The sequence below is a fragment of the Lepeophtheirus salmonis genome, chromosome 1 (assembly GCF_016086655.4).
Source record: "Lepeophtheirus salmonis chromosome 1, UVic_Lsal_1.4, whole genome shotgun sequence".
Classification (NCBI taxonomy): Eukaryota; Metazoa; Arthropoda; class Copepoda; order Siphonostomatoida; family Caligidae; genus Lepeophtheirus; species Lepeophtheirus salmonis.
The window spans coordinates 12,568,761-12,594,054 of NC_052131.2; the positions used below are offsets into that span (position 1 = coordinate 12,568,761).

The 25,294-nt window shown below is 30.5% G+C and overlaps 3 protein-coding genes and 1 long non-coding RNA gene across 6 annotated transcripts; 2 read left to right on the forward strand and 2 right to left on the reverse strand.

Annotated features, from left to right (window-relative positions):
* The first annotated feature begins 14,709 nt into the window (after nt 1–14,709).
* LOC121117082 (uncharacterized) lies at nt 14,710–16,526 on the forward strand. The gene is made up of 2 exons (XM_040711382.2): nt 14,710–14,843; nt 15,811–16,526. Exons 1-2 carry the CDS (start codon nt 14,791–14,793, stop codon nt 16,283–16,285), a joined length of 528 nt encoding a protein of 175 aa, XP_040567316.1. The 5' UTR covers nt 14,710–14,790; the 3' UTR covers nt 16,286–16,526.
* Nucleotides 16,409–22,692, reverse strand: LOC121117033 (acetyl-coenzyme A transporter 1). Of its 2 annotated transcripts, XM_040711353.2 has the most exons (3): nt 21,684–22,692; nt 16,996–18,349; nt 16,409–16,915 (listed from the first exon to the last, which is right to left on the reverse strand). In XM_040711353.2, the coding sequence occupies exons 1-2, from the start codon at nt 21,972–21,974 to the stop codon at nt 17,030–17,032; spliced, it is 1,611 nt and encodes a 536-aa protein (XP_040567287.1). In that variant the 5' UTR covers nt 21,975–22,692; the 3' UTR covers nt 16,409–16,915; nt 16,996–17,029. The 2 variants fall into 2 exon arrangements, with proteins under 2 accessions (XP_040567287.1, XP_040567286.1); XM_040711352.2 differs by having other exon boundaries at nt 16,409–18,349.
* LOC139905243 (uncharacterized) lies at nt 20,060–21,682 on the reverse strand. Its single transcript, XR_011779889.1, has 2 exons — nt 21,552–21,682; nt 20,060–20,273 (listed from the first exon to the last, which is right to left on the reverse strand). It is a non-coding gene; the product is annotated as an uncharacterized lncRNA (long non-coding RNA).
* Nucleotides 22,693–23,009: 317 nt separating the features above from the next.
* Nucleotides 23,010–25,259, forward strand: PIG-X (Phosphatidylinositol glycan anchor biosynthesis class X). Of its 2 annotated transcripts, none has more exons than XM_040711368.2 (5): nt 23,010–23,982; nt 24,042–24,287; nt 24,355–24,512; nt 24,580–24,941; nt 25,002–25,259. In XM_040711368.2, exons 1-5 carry the CDS (start codon nt 23,957–23,959, stop codon nt 25,140–25,142), a joined length of 933 nt encoding a protein of 310 aa, XP_040567302.1. In that variant the 5' UTR covers nt 23,010–23,956; the 3' UTR covers nt 25,143–25,259. The 2 variants fall into 2 exon arrangements, with proteins under 2 accessions (XP_040567302.1, XP_040567308.1); XM_040711374.2 differs by having other exon boundaries at nt 23,722–23,855.
* The last annotated feature ends 35 nt before the right edge of the window (nt 25,260–25,294 follow it).

The following is a 25,294-nucleotide window of genomic DNA, read 5'->3' on the forward strand; positions in this document are numbered from 1 at the left end:
TACTCAAAAGATCTCACAGACCCATAAGGCTTGTTGCAGGTAGCCCTTTTGACATTTGCTTAGATGGAATCTTCCAAAGGAATAAAACAGGGGAAGCTGGGAAATCAAATATTCTTGGACACATTCAAAAGAAGGTTGGCTCTGGACAGCCTCTTCTTCTTTGTGGCCGTTGTAATGAGATACTTCTTCCACATCCTCTTGATTTTACTCTCGAGGTATCTTAAATTATCTTTCGGAGCGTAATCTCACTCACATTTATCTCCTTGGCAATAACTCCAAATTGTCCTCACAATATTTCTAGCAAGTTGATTTTGGACACGCATAATAATAGCCTTTATTCTTACAGTTCGTTTACCAAACTTTCTGGTGACTGTTCCTTGCGTATCAAATCGATTTTTAATACAATTCGTTGCTGTCCGGCAGATCCTGAGGTTATTGTCAATCTTGGCTGGGGTCTCCTGACCCACGAGAACTTCCAACACAAAAAATTTTTCGCTTTCATTTTGTCGTCTTAGAAGATACAATCAATATTTATAAATAAAAAAATTACAAATGATTATTAGAATATATAACAACCTCTCATGGTAAAAATTCCTATCAAAACTCGATAAGTGAGTATTTCTTTAAGTGTAAACTTAAATATTACGCATATTGTATATGATTTGAATAAAGATTAAAAATATCGTGGCATATAATTAACCATTTTATTTTTTTTAATTGGGATAACATAAGTGAGAGCCATAATAAAATAGTATTGCAACATGAATCATCATCATATATTTTACAATTTTTTCGGGAAAGTGTCCTTTCGGCAAAAAAGTGTTTTACAAAGTGTCTGCACTTACGTTAATCATTATCTTCAACATATAGCCCTTATAGAAGCTTTGCATCTTAAAAATAGCAAAAAAATAAAAATAAAATATATGGCATTTTTTCTGGTAAATATAAAGTTGATAGAGAAAAATCATAGCTATGTTTGGAATTATGTGATCAAACTCTACTAAGTTCTGTTTATTTCTACCTTGCAACATTTTTTCAGTTAAATAGTAGTATATTTACAGGAAAAAAAATGTAGAAGTTATGTACGTACAAATCTGCCGAAGGACAATGTAAGTTTACAATATTTTATATTTTACCATATTTGAAAAACATATCAGTCAATTGCGAAAAATATTTTTCTATTTTAATATTTCTAAGGATATTTGAAGTATAAAAAACAGAGGAAGTTTCAAATTTCATATATGCGTCATCAAAATAAAATATTTATTGGTATTTACCAATGGTCAAATTACGTCATAGATGAAGGTATTTCAAGGGCGATAATTCATGGTTTTATTGATGTACAAATTTATAAACACAACCATTAATATTTTTTGTTTATTACTCCATAGTTAGATATCGAGTTTTATATATTAAATCATAGCATCTGGATGATGACCTTTCGAAATAAAAAATCTTATTTTTGTTGGTACTTGAAATTACAAGCTTGATTTAATAATTATGGTGACGAGAAGAACCAATGAGAGCATCTACATACATCACAATATTCCACAAACATAAAAATTTAAAGAGTATTTTGTCAGCTATTGATTTTTCTACTCCTCCCATTACTCCTTATTAGGTAGTCTTCCAAATTTTGATTGTTTGAAGTTGAATTAATTTTGGTTAAGATGTGAACAATTTCCCAATCCCATAGTAATCTTCATAATGCCCCTCAATCTTTCTTCCAAAAAGAAAAAAATCAGTTGTTCGTTATACAGTACTTTCTTATTTATTTTGGAAGAATCGCTTGACAACCAATTAATTTTGGGCCCTTTTTTGTTTCTTTTCCGAGGACAGGTTGCAAAATATACAATAAAGGAAACAACAGGTTAAAAATTATCTCATTAACAACAGCCAATTCAAATTCCAAAGATCAATATTTCAAATACTTCAAAATATGAGCTATTAAAGTACTAAAAGAATCAACAGCGTACAAATATAAATAATATTATTGAAGAATAGTTATTCTACATTTGCAAAGAACTTTCTAATTATAACGGATGTGCTTCCTTTTTTTTCTTTTAATCTTTGAGTGAAAGTTTGCAAGATACAATAAGCCTGCCATAATGACCATAACTATATTAAAAAGTGGCAAACACATCTATAAGTTGATGATAGTTTTTGGTTTCATGAAAAGTTGTCGTTTTTTAGATAAAACATTTGGCGTTGTTGTATTATTAATTCTCGTTATGTAGATTTGATAGATTGTCGTGGTAATAACATCTCCCCTATCTCTTGTATAAATTGAATTAAAAATGAATATATATCCTTCACAGAAATTTATAGCATATACACAATTAAGTACAATATTTTTAAAGTATTAGCATATTGTGGGCAGGTTAATAAATATGAATTTGAGCACTTTGTATACATCACAACTCTCAAAAAAATAAGCATTTGGGTATGATTAACGATGACATCAAAATGTTGGCAAATTGGATCGAAATGGAAACTCCAAATTTACACACAAAAATAATTCAAAATTCTAAGTATTTTAAGTATCTGACTCTATGGGTTCGTAATATTTATTGTTTCTATGAAATATGAGCAAAAAAAATATATTAATGAAGAATATGTTATCATAGCAGGCAACTAGGCTAAAGAACCCGATTATGTGGGCAAATCCTCAAAAACCGCTCGAAGAAGCCAAGCCAATGCTAAATCATCTCACACTCCAGTTATTAAAACAATAGAAAAAACTTGATTGTAACTTCTGGGTTGTTTTAGAGATACATATCCTTACGAACATCATGAAAAAGATCCATCTCCAACGTTGTCAAGGACATTTAAATTACCTTAAATCTGCAATAGCTGGAAGAGTGATAATTTTTTTTTTTTATGAAAAAACAATGGAACCTGTTTATAACCGTTCGAATTTGTCAATGGCCTTGTGGCATCAAATGGGATTGCGGTATCCCTCATTTGGTTCTTTCGAGACTACACGTTGAATATTAATAGCTATTTTGAAGCCCTTTAAGACGATTTGCTTCCTTGGGTGAGAAAAAATTTCCCGGGAGGTGACATATGTCGTCTTCCAGCAAATACTAGAGGAAAACAAAGTAGCTACCCTAAAACTCAGATGCAGGGACCATTACTGACTAGTCATTTTGGTGCATGTAAGAAGCGACGTGGGAGAGTGGTAGCCATGAAACCATGAAACAGCTGTAAATTAAACCTGGATTAGAACGAATACTGACAACATACGCAAGACTTGCATCGCTTTTCGAAAAAGAATTACTGCCATAGTCACAGCTGATGATGTCAGAATTGAATATATATAAGTATACCAGAGACCCTTTGGAATATTTTTTTACAAAATATTTATTTGTAATATGAATATTTTTAGAAATGTGAAGCAATTATTATAAACTATGTATATTTCAAGTTTCCACTTGGTGTACTTAGATTTTCCCTCCTAAAATATTAATGGTAAAAGCCTAAAATTAAAAAAAAAATCTTCCAGTTGCAACTACCCAAAGGCACTCGTCAAAGGTTATACTTTATACAACTCTATAGATGACATTATAAGCAATCTTATCGGTGAAAAAATTCTTATCGTAGTGAACTTACTTTAGAAAAATTGATCACTTGGTCATCGTTTTGCCAATTGGTTCATAGCTTTGATCGTTACGTATGATGCAATACTAACTTTTTCTTCTTTAATTTTTTCCAAGAATATATAATATTTTTCCTGTAACTACGACATTAATGATAATAAAGAAATATTAACTTCAAGAAGGAAATAATCCCTGAGTCATTTATTTATGATGTTATATTTAAAGTTTCACTTGACATCCAGTTTGAAGGATTCTTTTATTTATTTTTTTGTATTCAATATAATATGAAGGATACTTTAAATTTAATTTTGTTATTATTTCATATAGACTGTGGATTTGCAGATTTGAATCAAGGACAGTTTTGTCAAGTTATGTATACCTATATATTTTCTATTTATAATGGGGTATCCAAATGTTGATTATAATTTCCAATGGTAATATAAAAAAAAAACACTTCTTAAATGACCTTTGATGATAATAATTTAATAATTATAGTAATCAAATACTTATATTGTCATCGTAATGTAGCCTTGGAAAGGGCATAATCGTTCCAATTGGAAGATAACTAACAGAGAAAAAAATATAATATGAAAAGAAGGATCATTATATTTACTTTATATCATAACTGGTGTATCGCATCAATTATATTATTAAAGCTGAAAATAATGTAGCGTTATTAGCAGAAGTAGGAAAAAGTCCTAACACTGCAAGTCCAAGTCTAGTCTCAAGTCTTTGCTCACAAGTTAAGTAATATCAAAGTCTTAGAATATTTTTATCGAGTCCAATTCGAATCCTTGCATATTTTTTATCAAGTCCAGTTCCAGTCCTTATATTTCTTTTCAGCTCATTAACAGCCCATATTGGAATATAGGGCCCATCCAGTGTTAAGGATTTTCTGGAGATTGTTATCAACTCACTTTCGAGCCGTAAGTCTTCAAAAATATGGACTAAGTACAATTTCAGTCGCAAGTGTGAAATCCAATTTCCAACCTCTGGTAATTAGTACGTGGGGAAGGACATATATTTTTAATTGTATTCATATAATTTTGCTCTTAGATGAGAAATTTAGCTAGATACAGAGCTGTATTCGAGCCCACCTGTTCCATTTCCAAGTCAAATCCGAGTCTTGATGCTCCAAGTACAAGTAAAGTGCAAGTTCATTTGGTTCATAGTCGAGGTCAAATCTCAGTCCATATGGTTCCGAGTTCAATCACCTAATTTTAAATCCAAATCAAGTTTGAGTCTTTTTTTTTCTTTTCTTATAAACCACATATGGTTCCATGTCCAAGTTCAGACTCGATAACTGCAGCTCTTAGTAGATGTAATATTAAGTGCCAATATATATCTAATTTTGATTACAACCGAGTTATTAAAAAAAACACGGGTTATCTATAAATTAGTCTCTGGTTACTACGGATCATAAATAAAATGCAGACATGTAATAGATAAATGTATAAGGATATCCTTTGAATGTTTTAGTTGATCTGGTACATAATATTTATGCAAAAATTACTGGAATCCAGACGACTGTAAATTTATCCCTAAATATTAGTTATTCAAAAACAACTATGAGCCCAATCACTAAATGACTTTAATTCTAAATCCATATGGTTCTGAATCAAGTCCAAACCCGTGAAAAAATTACTCAAGCTCTGGCTGCATGTAAATATTAGTGCAACAATTCTTGGGTCTACATTTGTAATTTATTTCATGCACTGTTCCCATTACAAACTGATTTATTAAGACAAAACGTAAGTATGAAGAAACGGAACCCCACCCAATATCATCTACGCTTAAGCTAGAGGCAATTGAAAATGGTCTTTGGACCATAGGATGATCTTTATCTCCTCTCTTGCAAGTTTCTCTTTCATATCCTTATCTTCCCACAGTACATTTTAATTATGTAAATACCTTTGTTACTTTTTATAATCAATTCAATTTATTTCTTTTATGAAACAAAGAAAGTTGTATAATTAATTAGAACATGACATATGAATGTATGAACAGTAGACTGGTACTTAAATTTGTTTTTTTATATGATGGGAGGGAGTGGGGGAATAGTTTAAATACGAACAAATATAAAATTTGAGCCATATCGATCATTGTTTAGAAGATTTGACACGCAACGGCCTTGAAGCTTCTAAATTTCTTAATTATAGGAAAAATAGTATTTATACCTGAAAATCTATATTCATAAACCAATGATTAATGTATGTCTCATTATTTTTTGTCTGTAGAGAATTATTTTTAACAACGAGCATGCTTAGCTAAAACTCAGTGCGTCATATAAAAAAGAAAGGCAAAGGAGAGTTCATATATAATAAAAAATTAAAAATGTGACTTTAGATGCAGTTTAGTAACAAGTGTGTGGAGCTAAAACTCAGAGCCTCATATTAAAAATAAAATAAAAGGGTACATATCTAGATTATTAAAACAAAGTTCATTGACTCCGAAAAATGTCAAATCTTGTATTATAAATATAGGACAAACAAAATGCACGCTATACGTGGTACAATAATATCTAATTTCTTGTTTTTTTATATATAAAACTATATCACAACTCACATAAAATATATTAATTATTATAAGCTTTACAGTTATAACTTACTATTTTCAGATAAAATACTATGGTTTTTTAGTGTAAAAAAGATATAAGATTTAAATATTTCATGAGCAATATATATATTTCGTGACCTTTAAATATTGATCAAAATGGCTGAAACTTCATATTTCTTCATTTTTTACCCTAAGAAACAATTTTTAATTTTTTTTCTCCAATATTTTGAAAAAAATGCTTTAAGGACCAATGTAATGTACATATTGTACATGTTAAGTCTATGTTTATGTATGTAAGACCTCAATTACTTCCTTATGTTTATGTGATAAACTACTTTTGTTGTAATATAATTGAGTTTGGTAGACCATTCCTTTTTATTATTCCTATTCAGTGACTGTTAAGTTTTAATACAATCGACAATTTAATATTTTTAAAAAAGGACATGAAAATTAGTGAATAATAGATACACGTAGATTTAATTCAAGTACGAATTCAATTTATTGTTGTATATGAAAAGTCATTCTAGCACTATAAAATATATGAAATCATGCATAATATAATTTTTCCATTTGAATATTTCAAGTTTATAAAAAAAAATCAGGAGGGGAATTTGATTTTTTCTGCCTAATTTGTACATATTAGGTATTGGACAAAATTACTATACATTTCTGAGTGAGATATTTAGAATATTGATTACTTTTATTATCAGAGCTATTCACAAGTCCAAGTTAAGTTTCCAGTCTTTGCACTCGATTCTTAGTTGAAACGTCCTACATATGTCCGACTCCAGTCCGTCTCGTTAGTACATTAGAGCCTCGTGTTCTGCTACAGTCATCCTCAATATTGAAGTTCAATTATATAGTGTATATAAGCCCCAGAACTGATCCATCCCAGAGTCGACATGTTTGGAGTTCGATGCAAAACGGTGAGAAAATTTAGTCTTTGATCTCGAACAAAATTTCAGAGTCTGATCCAAATTCAAATTGTCGAGATCCATCACAAAAATTACTGTTTTTCTGAATAAATGAGAAGCTGGGGATAGTGTACCAGACACCATTAGTTACGCTAAGACTTCAAACTTTAATGCTGATTTTGGAAAGAATTAACCGGGATCTATTAGTAGTACGGAGAATAGTTTGAGAGATTTATAAACACGGGGCATTAAGAGGCAGTAAGTGGTGATCGAAAAGCTTAAAGTTATGTATAAAAAGGTAACTTTAGAGTAAAAACTTGATGTTGAAACTAGATTAATCCGTTTTGATCTATTTATTAGGGAAAGTTTGATTCGGAACTCAACTAAATCGCTCCTATTTTCGACGCTTCTTCCAGAACAAATTAACACAGAATTTTAGGGTTCTACTGTAGATAAATGGTGTTGAAATAAAACTATGAATTTAAAATAAATGAAGTTTATGGAGGTTAACTATATTTTTTATTACCGAAAAAGAGGACATGTGGTCTGTAAGTTGTTGTTGTTTTTTAAATAATAATTAAATATTAATAAATTATGGTTATCCTGGTATTGGTCTTGCTTATTTTTGAACTGACATTTTTTACATCCATAAAAAATAAGATATTGAATGAATTTATGAAAAAAGATGCAAGACTTTACTTGATTTAAAAATATGACATGTCAATACAAATAAGGATTTTTTTCACAGCCTCAGTCTTAAGCCAAGAGTGTCATTAAAGCCTGAAACTTTTAACTACAAGTCCGAGTCAAGTTGCATGACTTTTCACTTAGAGTCTGAAATCTCAGTTTAATAATATTAAAATATTGTTAATTCTGCCAATATATGTTCAAGTTTATAAAAAAATAATTACGGACTCCAGCAACATGAATATATATTATGTACGTATTATTTTGTAAGCTGTAGATTGTTCAACTACTTTTGCCTCTTATTACTCTTAGTCCTATTACGTGGTTTGGTTAAAATCGAATAGAATAGTACTTGTGTAAAATTTTCAACTATTTACACGGTGTTAAATTTAAATTATCAGTGCTCTGAAAGTTGACATGTTGAATTCGAATTATGTTGATGAGAAATTCCAAACAGTGTATAAAGAAAAATTGCATGGTTGGGAAAAATTACTCGTTTATTTTTAGATGAAAGGTTGTGAAATACAATAAAGGTATTGAGGTGACAATATGCTAGCTGTATGTATTATTTTTTCGGCTAAGGATTTTACGTATCAAATCGAAGTTACGTTCAGTTAGTAGCATCTCTTGGAAGAACAGGCACCAATTTTCAGCCAGATAGGTCTATTTATTCTGTTGGGGGTTCGTTTGAATTGAGGAAGTGGAGAGAATTTCAAAAAATGTACGAAAAAGAATTTCGTGTGCTGATTAAACTTTACTTTATGAAAGGTAAAACGCCCCAGGAGACTAAAAAGAAGCTTGATAAACATTATGGAGACTCTGTGCCTTCGATTAGAACAGTTCATAAGTGGTTTTAAAATTTTCGGAGTGGCCATATAGGTACAAGTGACGTTGAACGTTCTGGACGCCGGTGAGGTTACTAGTACAGAAATCATAGAAAAAATCCATTATATGGTGATAGATTACAGAAGACTGAAAGTGTGTACTAGTGATGTGGGAATCTCGAGTTGGAACCCTATTTCCATTAATTTTGCGACCACAACTGCTGAGGAGTGAGCTGGTGTATTGTCGTGAGGGAAAATGACTTTTTTTGTGGCACAATTGTGGGCGTTTTTCTTGCAGCTCGGTTTTTAAACAGTCCAATAACGATGAAAAACATTCACTTGTAATATTTTTACCCTTTTGTAGAAAAGATTATTCCTCACAAATCCAAAAGACAGTTGCCATAACCTTTCCGGCCCATTCTTCAATTAAAACTAATGCCAAGCAGAAAGAAATATACTGATCTGTCTCAAAGTTAATTTGTGCTCTTCTTAGAGATGCTACTAACTTAAGATAGTCTCGACACGCGCCAATAGTGCCATATTTCAGACTTTGCATGGAATTTTCAAGCGATCCTTAAGTGAATATACATGTACCTCAATTTTTATTTTGTACCAAAGCCTACTTAAATTATTTTAAAAACCTGATGATGTTAGCGTTCCACAATACCAATATTTTGTAAATGTACCATAATTGGTATCGGTATAACTTATACTTTTTGATACTTTTACGACTAAAGAAATATACCAAAAATGTCGTTAAGGACAATTCATACCTATTTATAGGGGCACCCACAATTTTTTTTTTTTTTTGTTTGATACGGGATGAGGTTGCTAGTTCAAAAATTTACATAATATTGGGCGTCCTTAACGAAATTTTTGGTGTATTTCTGTAGTTAAAAAAAGTATCAGTAATGTATTGCTAAACCGATACTAATTTTGGTACTGGAACCGGTACAAAAGTATTGGTATCGTATCAACACTAACATCTACTTACCATAACGTTTATCCATAGCCAATAAATAATTATTTACAATTACAGTTATTTAAATAATGGACTTTTACAAAATTTTAAGGTACTTTTTTATTGCTTATTTATTAAATATTCTATCCGAAAATTAAGAGATAAACTAAAAAAGGCAATCAAAATTGACTTTCAAAATCTTTTTAAGTAGTAATACTAAAATATATTTCTTTATTTTTAGCTGTATTATAAAGCAATTGAAAAAAATATTAGCTTCCATATATGATCCTTCATTTTACATAATTTTTATATAATAGGACACATATTGTAGGAACTGTGTTCAAAACAAATTAATGAGTAATTAATCTTTCGGATACTGAAATTTTTCTTATCAATTATTATTACCTTTAATTTTCATCTATATAGTTATTTCATTTCAAAATATAACAATGAATCGTATTTTAAAGAGGTTCTTAAGGTCAAATGTATTGTGTTTAAAGGCTTTAAAGGTCATTTTTATGTTCTACAGATTAAATGACAATATTAAATGGGAATTTTAGCAGGCTGGTAAAAATTCGATTACATAGTATAATTAGATCTTACTTAGAAGACGGATGATTTCGTGATGGTCCGTTAAAAATGAGTTAGAAATATATTTAGAGTACATCCAAAAAAATGACCATTCGACACACCTTGAACATTTATAGACACACATAGGCACAAATATGTATACTGTATAGGTAGCGTGGGCGGTAGGAGAAGAGTGCATGGTTTTATGAGTAGAAATTTCTTTCTACAAAAACGATTATTCCATAGATAAAAAACTATATAAATTTATATTCAACCGTATTATAGATCTATGTAGGTATGCGTCATAATAGTCATCCATGCCTTTCAGTTCGTCTTACCCCTCAATCCATATATCAGACAAAAGTAGTATTAGATTATAGTTATAAATATGTAGTTCAAGTAATAGAATATTGAGTCGAGTTCGCATTTTTGAGCATTGAGTCTAGTCAAGTTTAAGTTCGAGTAAAGGCATCATGAAAAGAAAAATATTTATTATTAAATTAATAACATCTAACTTCAATAGTTCGTTAGTTTGACTACCTCAATAAGAAGGCAGTCAATTATAAATCAAATAATAAAAGTTTTTTTTTTTTTTTGTAAAATAAGAAATTAAGGTCAAACTTGGTATAACAGCCACTTGTTTTAAGCGTGTCAATCAACCAGTTTTCAAATTTAGAATGGTTACAAAAGAGGAAACCTGTTTAAAGAGGTCCCCTCACTAAGCAGCCCAATTATCAGGTTCACTTGCCTTATAATCAACCAAATAACTTGTAGTATAAAAAGACTTAACATCTCAGCTGCATCACTATCCATTTTTGATATGATTTTGATTTTTGATGAGATTGATTTATACTAGAAAATTATGGATAATTCAAATTCGAGTTTAGTCAAAAATTTTCACGTAGTATTTAAAACGATTTTGAGTTATTTTTAGAAAATTGTCGACTTTAGTGCAGTGGAATATTTTACGAGTTCGAGTAATACTATCAGATATTTAATGACTTTAAAGTTTCTTTAGAACTTCAAGATTTAATTTAAAAATGCATTTTATTTGGCTGAAGATAAATCCAAAAAAGTTGTGTTTTAAGCATCCAAGTAACTTTATAATACCAATTTATCGGTTTATTTGAGAGTACGTGTCCTAATTTCAATCACTTAATTCAACAAATAATGCTCAAAGGGAAGTCTCTTTTTGACACAAGGATTCAGGAAATTGGATTGAATTGTAGACTATATTCTCTACAATTCAAATCTTACTTATCAAATAATCATAGTAAAATATCTAATGAGTTGTTTCTAATGAACCCTGAATCCCAACGAATTTTTTATATATTTAGATAAATTTAGATCCCTCCTCCAAAAAGAAACAGAAAAAAGGCCAAAATCAGTTGATAGTTGGACAATTCTTCACAACAACGGAGTTATTATTCAACAACGTTACCTCACTAACATATAAACTTCACAAAGTATTTTATTGTCAGCTGTCGATTTTTCTGCTCCTCTTCTACTCATTAGTTTTCTTAAAGTTGTTTTTTTTTAATTCGAATTACCTCTTGTTAACCTGTGAACTATCGAAGGAATAATAATTCCAGAGTTAGGAAGAACTGACAGACTAACAAATAATTTTGGGTTTTTTTTTGTTTTTTTGAAGAAAATTTCCTAGATACAATAAACCTAATGTCGCATTAATATTTTTTGGAAATTATATACAGCTTAACAAGAGCTAATTCGAATTCAACCAATCAACTTTTAGAACATTAGTAATAGAAAAAGAAGTAGAAAAATCGACAGTTGACAAATAAATATAATGGGATGTTTTTGAGTAGGATAACACAGTCTTCACTTTCTCGTGGAGGAGATATAAAATACAGTTATAACTAGCCAAAATGTAGAAAAATAGAGGTCAGGGTAGAAATGAGTTCACAGCAATTAATTATTGACAATTTATGCATTATTTGATTCGGTTTTGAAAGAATACATATGTATGATCAATTCAATCATTTGGAAAAAGAGAAAATCAATATTTCTTTGAAATTTTTTATCAATGAACTTTTGTGATACTGTTACCTTAAAAACCTGTAACACAAGAACGTTGAAATAAAGTAGTAGAAGGGGTATTTGTCCCTCTAAGAACGCTATGTATATGGCCTTTTTAAATCTAAAAGTAGATTTTTTATGTTACATAATATACTTTTACAAGGTAAGGATTTAAAATCCGGAACAAGTTTAGAACTCAATATCTTGGCAACCCTTAGTGTTCCCATCAGATTCACTAGACAAAACTGTGTACGTGCATAAAACAATGTTGACTATTTATGGGCTTTCATTCTCGAAGCAGTGTCCAATATGGAGAAGAAGTTCCTCATAAAGCCCAGTGACAGTTTCAGAGCCAGATTAGAGTCTGTGATTGAAGCTGAAGGTGGTTGGTTTGAGTGATTGACTTCACTATAGACCTCATCATGAAAGAGCAAAGATTTCTGAATTGCTGAATTAATTTTGGCAAATAAATTTTATGCTTAAATTTTCCAGATTTAAAATGTCCGACTTGTACATGACCCGGATTATCCTTTCAAAGTTTTGGACCTTGCAACTTTCCTGTACTTTATAACAGCATTCAGTGCCGTAATCATAGTGTTGTTATTAGGGGTCTAACTGGAATGACTATGGATGACTCACGGAAAATGTAGTTATTTGGGGCCAGGTCCCCCTAGCCTCCACGTGTTGAATTTGGCCTAGGTGTTTTTCAATCAATGTTCAGCAGAACGCCACTGTGCCATAAGAGACTGTGCACTGTACTGCGGAAAAATGTAAGAAAGGAAAATTATATTTTAAAAAGGGGGGAAAAAAAGACTTAAAACTTATTTTTATGTGTTCAACGGAAGTACTTCAATGAAAAAAAAAGTGTCATCCTTCAAAAAAGTTAAAAAACACTACTTTTCTTTTCTTAATTAATGGGTCGTGCCCCCCAAAAAAAAAAAAAAAAGGACTGATAACTCTTAAAGAAGGGTTGCAAAGAGGAAATTAAAAATGTTAATAATCTTACAATTAAATACACCGTAGAAAAACTAAGAGTATTTTCTATTTAAAATCAAACTAATCATCTGGTGTTGGATGATAAAGCAATTTAAAAATTGTAATCATAGAAAAATAAATACCTATGTTTATAAACGTAAAAAAACAAGATGTAAAGTTTTTTGTAAGTTGTTTGCTTGGATTGAAAGAATAAAAATGGTCGTGACTTAATGACCATGAGAAAATGTGACTTCTCTATGCTAGACCAATACAAACTCCTGCTTTATAATATAGTAATCCCTTTCTTAAGATCCAACTGAATAGAATAAACTGTAGCTATGATATTTATATATTCCTTTTTTAAGTCTAAAAATGTGCACATATATTTCAATATAGTATATTGATATGAGTGTTAACTTAGGCTCAGTACCGGAGTGTCAGAGGAAAGGTGCAAGGTGCATATTCTCCTCTCCTCCGATGAATATATTATGGAGGCCTTAGAATGAGAGGAGACACCATTATAATTATTAAATTAGGAAATGTCATTTATAAAAAAATAGGAATTAAAATATATTTTCCTACTAAACATTTATTGTAAAAAAATATAATTAAATTCTACTTTAACAAAAATTAAAATCAGTCTCCTATGGGTGTCAAAATTTAGTCTGGAAGGGGTAGCCATAATGTAAGCTTTTAAATACAAAATCTATGATTCCCATATGACATATACTTTTGTAAATCTGTGGCGTAGGGCTGCTAAATTTGAAACTCGTGCCACTAATTAGAGTGACTATATTTGGATTTTCAAAATAAATTTGGTTTGTTCATTTAATGAAGATTGGGGATGTATTGATTTTGAAATTAATAAATTTAGGAATTAAAATATCTTGTTTTACTTTTTTAATCCTAAGAATATAGAATTTTGATCAAATAAGACTATTTTGCAATTATTTGTCATAAAAAAACATTTTATGAATCTATCGAAGAAAAGTTCCCACATAAAAAGAGTAAAGGCTAAATATAACCCTTTCGAAATTCATCAAGTCTCCTCCAAAAGTTTCTGATTATTTTCTTCTGTAATCAACATTGACATTACATATGGTACAATCTTGTTTAACGCCAGCCTGTTTTAAGGGTGTATTCGAACTATGCAGTCATATCCAGCTCAATATTGGTCCGGTTTAGTCCTAAAAATTTGTCAAGTTTCGGTCCTTTAGGACGCCACTCAACTTTATTTCTACTTTTTTAGTTCTAATAATGGTAATCCTAAGACCAGTTCCAAGAACCTCCCTTTTTTTTTTTTAAATAAACCGAATTAGTACGGTCCATTAATAATCATAACGGTCTCAAACCGGTCTAGAATTGTCAGACCGAAACTCAATACAAATAATAACTTAAAATATTACAGAGGATTAAAATTAACTTTATTATTTATAATATAAAAAAACAAATCCTTAGTTTTCAAAAAAATTGTTTAAGATTCAAAGTATCAAGTCGTACTTGGAATAGTCCTTGCGTACTCGCACGCAGGTCTTATGTGCGGCAACATTACAAGCCTTTAAATTTGATTATTTTTATTGGAGCATGTTATTATATTTTCATTATTACTGCACGCAAAAAAACAAAAAAAAACTATCGAAATGTTCAAGAAATTTTAAATCAGTTTGATGTGTAAGCAACTAGTGGTTAGAATTCTCCAATTTTCCTATTCCTATATTAGGTGATTATTAAAAAAAAAGTGTTCAAAGTGATTATCGTATATTTCAAATCAAAAGATATATTTTTCTTTATACCCATATTCAATTGTTTCATTTCGTAATTACCATTACGTAACCTGTTAAATAAGTATTTATAGCATGTTCGGTGTAGCTTTATAAATAAAATGTTTTATTTCGTATATTTTCACAAAAAATAATTTACAATATTTAATAAATTATAATCAACGAAATATTTTAAAATATTATATTACCAATTAAAAAGTTGTTACAAAAATAATAATGTATTGTATGTAGCCTTTGGTTTTTAGGTACTGATTTAATTAATGAACGCCCCTCAATAAAAATTATTCAAAAATTATGTATCTAACTCATTATAGTTTAAAGCTCTTATAAAAAAATACTGGGATCTATAAAGAATAGTTTTAACTCATTTACATGGTTTAAAGGTCCTATGTTTGTCGAGCGTCAACATAAAATTAATCTTGAACAAAAATAAAAAAATGAAGAAAATCCCAATTAATTTTTTTATTTAACATTGTTTGTGCCTACACCCCAATATTTTATAGACATATTTGAGTTAATTATAGGCTTATTATTCAAATTTGTGGAATGACTTATGTTATTCAATAATTTTAGTTATACTTCTGTTTGGTTTAAAAAACCTATATTTACCCCGATATGGTCTTTCAAATAAAATATATATCAATTTCTCATTCTTTTATTGTGACGATCAATTTTGGATACTTTCTATGGAACGATTCCAAAGGATTAATAAGAATAATTTGTCGAAAAATATACAAATGTAATCCAAATTCAATATAGAGAAAATCCCTTGCTTTTGTGTTTACTATAATGTATATAATATTAAAAACAAGGGAGATATTTGTGAACATGAACCTTGAAATATTATTTAAATAAGTCAATTAATAAGTAATAGAATTATCTTCTTTTTCTTTTTTTTTGTTACAGTGCAATTATAGCATCCTTAAATATGTCCTTTGAAACTGAAGGATACTCTTCTTATCGCAAACAGTCCATCACTTCTCACAGATCATCCCTCTCCCGAGAAGAGAATATTGAGGACGCCATGGTTCTTAAGAACTGTAGAAGACCTAGTCTAAGAGAACAACCATCCTATAGAGAAGAAGTAGTCAAGGCACTCAATCGACGCGAAGAATTAGCAAAACTAAAGGAACGTCTTTCATCAAGTAGGGATCTTCTCGCTGCAGATCCATCAACTAAGCCATGGATGAAGACTCGAACACGCAGAATCTCAAGTGAAGTCGTTAAGGAAGATGACAATGCACCTCAATATAGAAGGATATTGAAACCGGATTCTCCTCCAAGGAGAGTATCTGAAACTTCGGCTTCTTCCTACTACTATGGAGCTAGGCGGAATATGTCAGTTTGTGATAGCATCAGCAGTGGAGGGTCAGAATACTAAACAGAAGGCTTAAAAAGCTCCCCTCCACCTCACACATCATTATTAGCAATGGTTACTACTTTTACAATGATTTAAATACAAATATATTAAACGAAATGAAGATTTTGAATATATATAATACACTTTCTCCATTTGTACATCCAATATATTTTTCGACATTAACTTTGGTTTTTTACAGTTTAAAAAAAATGTAGATACAAAGAAATTAATACTTTGAATTAAAATTCAATTTAAGCTAAAATATCAACAGATTAAAATAAAACATAAAAACATGAATGACAAAAAAAAAACGTTAACAACTGATGTGTCCTTTTTGAAACAGAAAGATGCAAAACACAACTGAATACATGGGTAATAAAACACAAAGGACAAGGTATATAAATATAATTAACAATTGGGGACAAATAAAAGATGACAATTATCAATAATATTCGACCAAGAATACTGAAAGTCTTTAATCACAGATTTAATTTCGTATAGTCTAAGTTTATCATCAATCGGAACATCTGTTGAGTTTATCAAAAGGATTCAGGACTATCCATAATTCATAAATGCTTATGCCGATTAATTATGGATCATTATAATGTAGGTTAAGAAGAAGATTCTCAGGGTCGAACATTCGAAACAATTCTATCAAGAATTCAAATAATATTTATACTAATTATCGCATAGAAAATTTAACACTTAATAATTAATTAGTTTACAATTACTTTTATTTTTACCAATATATAAGAAACATAAGATTTAATACTTCTGCTTCCTCATTACTCTCCAATCCGAGATATTAACCGATTGGAGCTTTGTAATAGCTTTCTCTCCCCATATTTTGAGCCATAAAATTCCAAAAACAACGCATATGAAGCACTCGATGTAGTAGCCCTCAGTAACTGTCTCACAGGTACCTCCATGCTTGGCACATTTATGATCCTTACCAAAGCAATCTCTCCACTCATCAATTGTAACGTTAGAAGGTGTATTCTCTGGCATATTACAATGTTTAACAGTCAAGTAATCCACAAGCCAGAGAGAAAGAGTGGCAGGCCAATTCCCACCGAGATTAGTGAGAGTGTTTAACAAAGTCATATAAGTTCCACCCACGACTGGGTCAGAGATGAGACTATAAAACGCCATGGATGAAACAAACATTGAATAACTAGTCACTTGATGTAGAGCAAATATGATGACAAGGAATACATAATACGAATAAGGATACACACCATCCTCGAGCATGAAATAAGGTGTTATGTAAACGAATCCGGCAATGACTAAGCACATAATGAGTCTGAAGGGATATGCCTTTAGAAAAACATTCAAGGGCTTAGGTCCAGTTGTATATCGGCTTATAAAAAGGGGTAAGAGGATTTGCAAGGGTGTAAGGGGAAGAGCCAACATGCCCAAAGATTCTTTAGGAACACCCGCTTCTACAAGCTTTAAACTCGTTATTGAATCTGTTGCACTAAAGCAAATCTTTGCGGTGAGTAAGAAAACCACCATTGTTGGCATCATAACTTCGAGTCTTATAATCTTATAAAGCAATTTATATGTTTTAATTACTCCCAAATTATGTTCATCCACATCCTTGGACACGGAATCGGACTCCAACAACTTTTGAGAGCTTTCACTTCCAATATGACTCGGAACTTCAGGCTTTTCTGTTATAAAAATAGCGACTATTGTTGTCGAAATAACGAATACATAGGCAAAGAATACCAAAAAAGTGGGCAAATCAATGACTCCGTAGCTTTCAAGGCCCAAATACCCAACATATCCAATAAAGTATCCAGCTGTTTGACCAACAGAATTACAGGTAGAAGCATAAACTACATTTTCGGGTGCAAGCATGGTTAGAGCCCATCCATCAACGGCGATATCCTGAGTAGCTGCTAAGAAATTTAGGAAGAAAAATGCAAAAGTTAAGGTGGCTACGTCCTCGGCCTCAATCATTGATTCCACTCTTGAGCTAAGATAATACATAGTCACTCCAATGGCATATTGAACAGGAATTAGCCATGTTTTTCGCCTTCCTCCAAGTTTGGTGAAATATAGAGAATCCACTATAGGAGCCTTTAATTTCAATAAAATTTATGTAACTCTTTTCCGATATGAAATGGTGCTACATATTGCATTAATAAGGGGGGATCTGATGAGGAGGTCGTGTCTCTTTCCTCTACAAGACCGGTTTTAGAGAGGCAGTTGCTCCGATGCCTCACTTGATTTCAAAAATAGGAGCTCCGCACAGCGAAATAAAAAAAAGGTCCGCTTCACAGCAAAATTAATAAATTTTTTCATAGAAAAATGGTTATATACTAATTTTGAGGATGAAAAAATGAAAATTGAGCGAATTATTGATAATTAAATGAAAGAGTTCGTATATATTCATGATCTTTTTTTAGGAAAATATCCATATTTAATTGTGCAAACTTTAAACGTACATATTTCTAAATTTGATAAGCAAAATGATCTCAAATTTTCAGAAAATGCATATTTAAGTATTATCTATATCCTCCAAAAATATTATATAATTCTAACTTATGTAGTTAACCCCATTGCTCTCTTCGATGTTTTGGAGTCTCTTAGATCTTTGTTTGAAAAAAAAAAAAAAATACCAAGAAGTTGCATATTTTTTCATTCTTGTAAATTAAGGGAAGTATTATTTTAAGATAGCCCCCTGTGAAAAGTCAAACTAGATCCTTTTTAATAATCACCTATCTTTTATTACTTGGACTTTGATGAAATATAGTTTTAATTATTCTATCGATTGAAAGACTTTAAAAACAGTATATAATATTTTTCTTTATAATATTGATTATGTATGTTTAATACAACAGAAATATTTATTGATTTTTTTTTTAAACTTTTATTAGTTAGATATATCGAGGGTTCGGTAGAATAGTATAAGAATTATAAGTGAATATTTACATACTATGTTATATTTTTGTTACGTAGATATGACAAAAACTATTTAATATTCCTTTGAACAATATTAAATAATCAATCAATACAAAAGCCGGCTAGAATTATGTATTGAATGTATTAAACTCACAAATTTTCATCAGTTTCTATCAAAAAATTATTCTGATTAATTCTTTGTAAGCGTTGAAAATTGCACTTTAAGTATAAAAAATTCATCATCACAATGAAAAAATTAGAAATTGATCGTTTCTATTTTAAAAGCCATATCGGAGTCAAAGTAAGTCCCATAAATAAAAAGAAGATTTTAACCTTTAGGTATCATTCTTGGATTTTCCAATTACCAACTCATCCCATAAATGTGAATACTAAGTCTGTAATTGATGGAAATATGGCTATAAAATAGTGGATTATATGTATGATCTAAAAAAAATAAAAATTGGTAAATTTTCCTTTTCTTGATTTTTGTTCAAGATTGTTTTTGTATTAACACACCACATATGGACAATTACGTAGTTATAATAATATAGATTAATGTGAGCTAAAAATATCATATTTGACAAAAAGTTACTTTTAACACTTGTTCTGAGCCCACAATATTATTAACAGCTTAATATCACACAAATTTTGAAGCAATTTATACAAATATTTTTAGTAAGAATTGACAGTAATTTATTAGCGATATTTATTTCTCTATTTCAAATATTAGTTGCAAAATGCGGAAGACCGTATTGAAATATCAAAATACATCTGTTCTTATATATTTGAATATATTAAAATTTTTGAGATATATAGAATCAGAAATAAGCATTCAGATTATTGTGACTAATAGCAATATAAACACCAATATAAAACATTAGGTACTTAGGTTTCAATGATAATTAACTATTTTATATTTGCACTAAAAAGGACATTTTTAACTTAACATTTTATTTTTGTGGTTTGTAGATTTATTTATTTTTTATAATTAACTATTAAAGATTAAGGCTCATTTTTCAGCTATTCAAGTATTTAACCTGGTTCATGGATGATATGCCGAAAATAATGTTTCCAATTAGCATTTAAATAAAAGACATTTCTGGGGAAAAATACTAAATGAATTAGATTTTAACTCATGGAGATTTATTAAGTATTTGTTTTTCCAATTTTGAAAGATAAAATACTTAGTTATTTGCTACAAATAGAACCTATTGGAAGTTAGTCATTGATTCGTTTACGAAATGAAAATGCTTAGATATAAAGAATAACGAAAATTTAATATATAATGGTTTATGATGTTGGAACTCTCTTTAGCGAATAATTCATTTATTTTTATTCTGCAATCTCTATCATTTGTATGGTATGATACCTGATTCATTGAGGATTTAGCTAATTAAATATTTGACTTCAATAGTTTATGATTATATATGTTATATTTTCCGGGATAAAATCAAATATTGTAGATTTTAAATGAGTTTTTTTCAAATTGATTATTCGAAAAATTCAACTTCCTATCCACAGATCGAATATAATACATTTTGAACAGCCAGTATTCGAATATTCTTTATTAGAAGAACATCTTTAGTAGTGATATGTTGTTCATGAATTATACGTTCAAAATAAACGACTCTTTTAAAAGAGTAAGACTAACTAGAGTCCCTAAAATGAACGATTTGTTCAATTCAAACTGGGCAAGTTATCAATGATAAACGGAATGACTCAGCCCTTGGGGTTGTTGTTTATCAATGTCAACTAGTCTAACATAAATTATAAATTACAAAAAATGTATGTATGTTTATATCTATAGCAACTCCCATCGTGGTCTGTCGATAACAACAGTGATCCAACTAAAGTTTCAGTACCATGTTCACTCACAAAATAATAATGTTCGAATCAGTACCGATGAATAAAGTTATAATAAAAGTATTAACTTGCTGCAAAAATTCAAAAGGATGAATTGAGATATGATATGTCTTAGTATAATATTTAAACAAGTAAAAATCATTGTGTACAAAAATGATTACATCGTCCACTAAGGTAGCATAAAACGTTTTCGTATAATTAAAAAGATTATGGCTCCAAAACTTTGTGTAGACGTAGTATTCACATTTTTAATACAATAAAATAATTTGTGTTTGGCAAAGGTTTGAGCATTGTAATATATTTTACAGCAAAGTCAACGGGGTGTCAAAAATGATAGCACTGTCCTTCTAATGTTAAAGAACAGTCAGACTTTCCCATCACTTATTTATGATATTACGATGAACGCTAATGATCCTCATGTTTTATTAGATGATTGAGTTTGATTAAAAGACTAATGTTGATTGAATCATAATTCAATTCATTAAGTATGTTTCCCCGCAAATTTTCCTCGTACATTTGATCTCATAAATGAATACATAAAATATCAATGGATGAGACTTCATATGCATCATGGGTAAAAATTAATGGTTCAGGATTTGATATAGGAAAAGAGTTATAAATGAATTCTAATTCATTTGAGTATTACCCAAAGTAATTTGATAGAGAAGGGCCAAAATGCAAAGCTAAACTCTGCCTGCTCCTTGTAGCCCACGCCTTTTTGAGTGAGTAAGAAGGGAATGACTCCCACCATACCGATGGGAATCCCCTGAAGAATATAGAGGAACAAGAGTAATGCGATATGGAAAGCATCTTTCTTGGGATTGGACGGTAGTCTTCTTGATGGAGGGGACGGTGACGGAGATGGGATCATAGGAGACGACTCAATAGATGTACTTTCCTGTCTGGAATGACGACTATACACAGAGTTGGTTTCCATTTCTTGGAGTCATGAACGATGCACTTATAAAATACGTGTACTAACAGTAAAGAAGAATATTTGTTATGATTTTATATGGTGAATAAATTAAAATATTATGAATAGGTTAATAACAAGACTTAGCCGAATAGGTATGAATTGCTTTATCACTTGAATAAATAGATGAGCATGACTACCTTTTGAAAATGCTCTGAACCTCGACTGTCAAAAGGGAAAGGAAACATTGCAATAACATTTTGTAGATAGTCTTCCGTATTTCTCTTGTTGGCAAGTGTCAAGTATTATTCCTCGAACAATAGTTGTTTATTATTAATTATACACTTTAAATTAATAATTTTATCCATAACCGAGTCGGAAAGGAGAGGAATTCTTAACCAAGTCACTTCATTGTTATAAATTAATATAATAATCGAAATACATTTTTTAAGTTCAGTATTACGTAGGTTTAGCTGCTTTGAATCATACAAGAGTCATCATTAGAAAATTAATAAAAACAGTTAAAAGCAAAATAAAAGAAAATACACGTAGTTGCGATGTATTTTCTTTTGTTGATTTCAAAAAGCGAATCGTAACTTGTACAAATATGACAGAACAATAATATCTAAGCTTTTACAATAACTATAAAATATACGTCATGAGCCTAAAAGTGATGACGTGCTTTTTCCTTAAACGTTGTAGGTCTTTTTAAGTAGTAAGCGTCCCTTTGTGGAATCTCGCAACCCTGAAAAATACGGATTAGATGCCTATTATTTATGAATGATGCAGATCAGAAGACAAACTTCAATTCAAAGTGACAAAAAAAAATGTTTCGATCAGGATCATCGAAAATATTTGAATATACTTCTGTTTTTTAATTTAGGATAGTATAATTATATATTACTTTGGGGGAAAAGTAATTTCGTATTTCTCATCCTTTTTTAACTAAGTGTAATATCATGTTTATTATTGGTGACATCGGATAATACGATAAAGCGTTGTAAAGGTTTGAGTGAATCCTACAAACGCTCTTCAGACAGTATTACGCTTGGCCAGTTCAGTCGTGAATTATTGTGCGTCAAGTATGTAGATCTCAAAGGAAGAAATTCGCATATTTTACATTTTTACTACCTGAAAGGGAAAAATGCGTGGAAAGTGATCAAGAAAATTTGCGATGTATACGATACTCTTTCAGTTTGTGTTGTATAACAGTACTTCGAGCATTTTTTTAAAAAAATTTTAAAACTTAACCGTTAGGAGCTGGTGATCGAACAGAAGCACCAGCATTGGTGAATAGGCGACAACAAGACATCTCTTCAAGACAACTCCAGGCATCACACATCTATGATAACATACCAGAAACTCTGGGAGCTTGGATGGTAAATTCTTGTGCATCCATCATGCATCCCTAACCTGGCATCAAGTGACTATCAACTGTTCTGGTCTTGCCAACGTACTTGGGGGTACAAATTTGACCTCAATAGACTTAAAGGACTGTGAAAATTGGTTGTCTGAGTTTTTTGGCCAATAAGGACAAGAGCTTCTAAGAGAAGGGCATTATGAACTTGGATTCTCGATAGTAACAAGTTATCAAACAGAACGGGGAAAAATTGGCTAAAATCGAATGATATTAACACTTCTTATAAAGCATTGAAATAAAGCGAAAAATACGAAATTTATTTTTCCCCAACCTATTATACACATAATAAAATAGAAAGTTAATAGGAGTAATATGCCATTATAAAAGTTTTCTTTATTCTAGCCCCTTCTCCCTCTCTCCCAAAGTTTGAGTTCCCCTTGTGATGATTCCTCCAAATTATATTCATTTCATGATTTTTGTATTACTTGGCCTTTCCAAATTTCGCTCCAATTCAACAAGGGTGAAAATCCCATTTCATATTTGGGGTGAGGAGGGCAATATATGTATAGTATAATTAATTTAGCCTCGAATGATTCATGTCTCATCTATTCCCTCCACGAAATCTCCACCTACGCTCTGAGAAATAATGTTTACTTATTTCCATACAAACAGGTTTCGTGATTTTTGTTTTAATTTATAAGAGGCAATGATAGTGTAATTTTAATTTATAGTATTTTGGTGGAGTTTGGTTATCATTACAATAACGTACTTTTATACGATAAGACGATGTCAATCACGAATTTATGTAATTTCCCGAAATTGGGTCTCTTAGTTATATTAACTATAACAAATTCAAATTGTATAAAATTGCGAGAATCGAGCGTGGATGGTGTGAAGGGGAATGGATCCAAATGTCCCCTTTTAGAAGGGGTATATATATCCGTTATGAGACGGATTTATAATCAAGGATTTCATAAGTAGCGTTTAACTAATAGGAGCATGTAGTAGTAATAGTAGTTCTTAATTATAACGTTCAATTTTAAGGGAACTTTCTACAGAAATTGAATTGATGCTCACAACCTCTGTCCTTCCGGACAAATGTACACTTCTTATTGAGGAAATCATTCCACGAGGAATGTACGTAGATCCAGATCAAATGAGAACGCTTGCACATGTCAATGACAACAATTTCTATATTGGGGGTATAACAATATTTAAAAATCAAAAGAACTCCTTTAATGTTTACTTTTTCTTTATACATAACAATAGTTAAAGTTGATGTTGAGAAGCCGGAATTTGAGTCTGAGGCCTTTCGTTTATTCCTCTTCAAGGATTTGAAAATACAGGAAAATCTTCGCATAGCCTCAGCCGCATTTCCAATTCATATTCGATACCATAAACCAGCAAGTCCTTCTCTAGATAAAATGGATCCCTCATTTGAGGCCTCAGCAACGTCTCCGTCTGCTATTGTAAAAATCCACAATCCTCGTTTGCTTCTCCGATGCAAACAAGGATATGACGAAGGTGTTTCTACAGACTTTGATGTGTACTGTCCAGAAAGAGTTACATCTGCACATTGCGACTCTACTGGTACAAACAAATGTGATTATTTAATTTTACCGTATAAAGTAGTAAGTTTTAATATTATTACAATACCGGGGTTCGTAGAAAATGTCTTTCATTTGTTATAGAATACCAAAAATGTCGAAATATCGGTGCCAGTGGGAAATACTGAGCATATTCCTCATGTTGTTGGAATTACGACTTTTATAGTGAGTGGCGGAACTGTTTACTTAATGGTATCCATGTTTAGAAAATGTGAGCAACAATAAAGTAATATATATACTAATTTTTTCTAGTCATTATTTATGCATTTTATCAATAATTTATTATATTCTTTCTGTAAAATACTTAAATAATAATTAATAAAGCCCTTCTCGGAAAATAAACGATCAATAATAATAATGAATAAATAACGTCAATA

Bases quoted from the DNA above. Each gene is read 5' to 3' on its own strand.
- LOC121117082 (XM_040711382.2), top strand. From the start codon at position 14,791: ATGTGTAAGCAACTAGTGGTTAGAATTCTCCAATTTTCCTATTCCTAT. The intron at 14,844-15,810 runs GTGATTATTAAA...TTTTTGTTACAG, and splicing joins TTTTCCTATTCCTATATTAG to TGCAATTATAGCATCCTTAA.
- LOC121117033 (XM_040711353.2), bottom strand. From the start codon at position 21,974: ATGGAAACCAACTCTGTGTATAGTCGTCATTCCAGACAGGAAAGTACA. The intron at 18,350-21,683 runs GTAATACTCAAA...TTGAAATTAAAG, and splicing joins TCTCTATCAAATTACTTTGG to GCTCCTATAGTGGATTCTCT.
- PIG-X (XM_040711368.2), top strand. From the start codon at position 23,957: ATGTTTACTTATTTCCATACAAACAG. The intron at 24,513-24,579 runs GTATAACAATAT...ACATAACAATAG, and splicing joins CAACAATTTCTATATTGGGG to TTAAAGTTGATGTTGAGAAG. The intron at 24,942-25,001 runs GTAAGTTTTAAT...CATTTGTTATAG, and splicing joins TAATTTTACCGTATAAAGTA to AATACCAAAAATGTCGAAAT.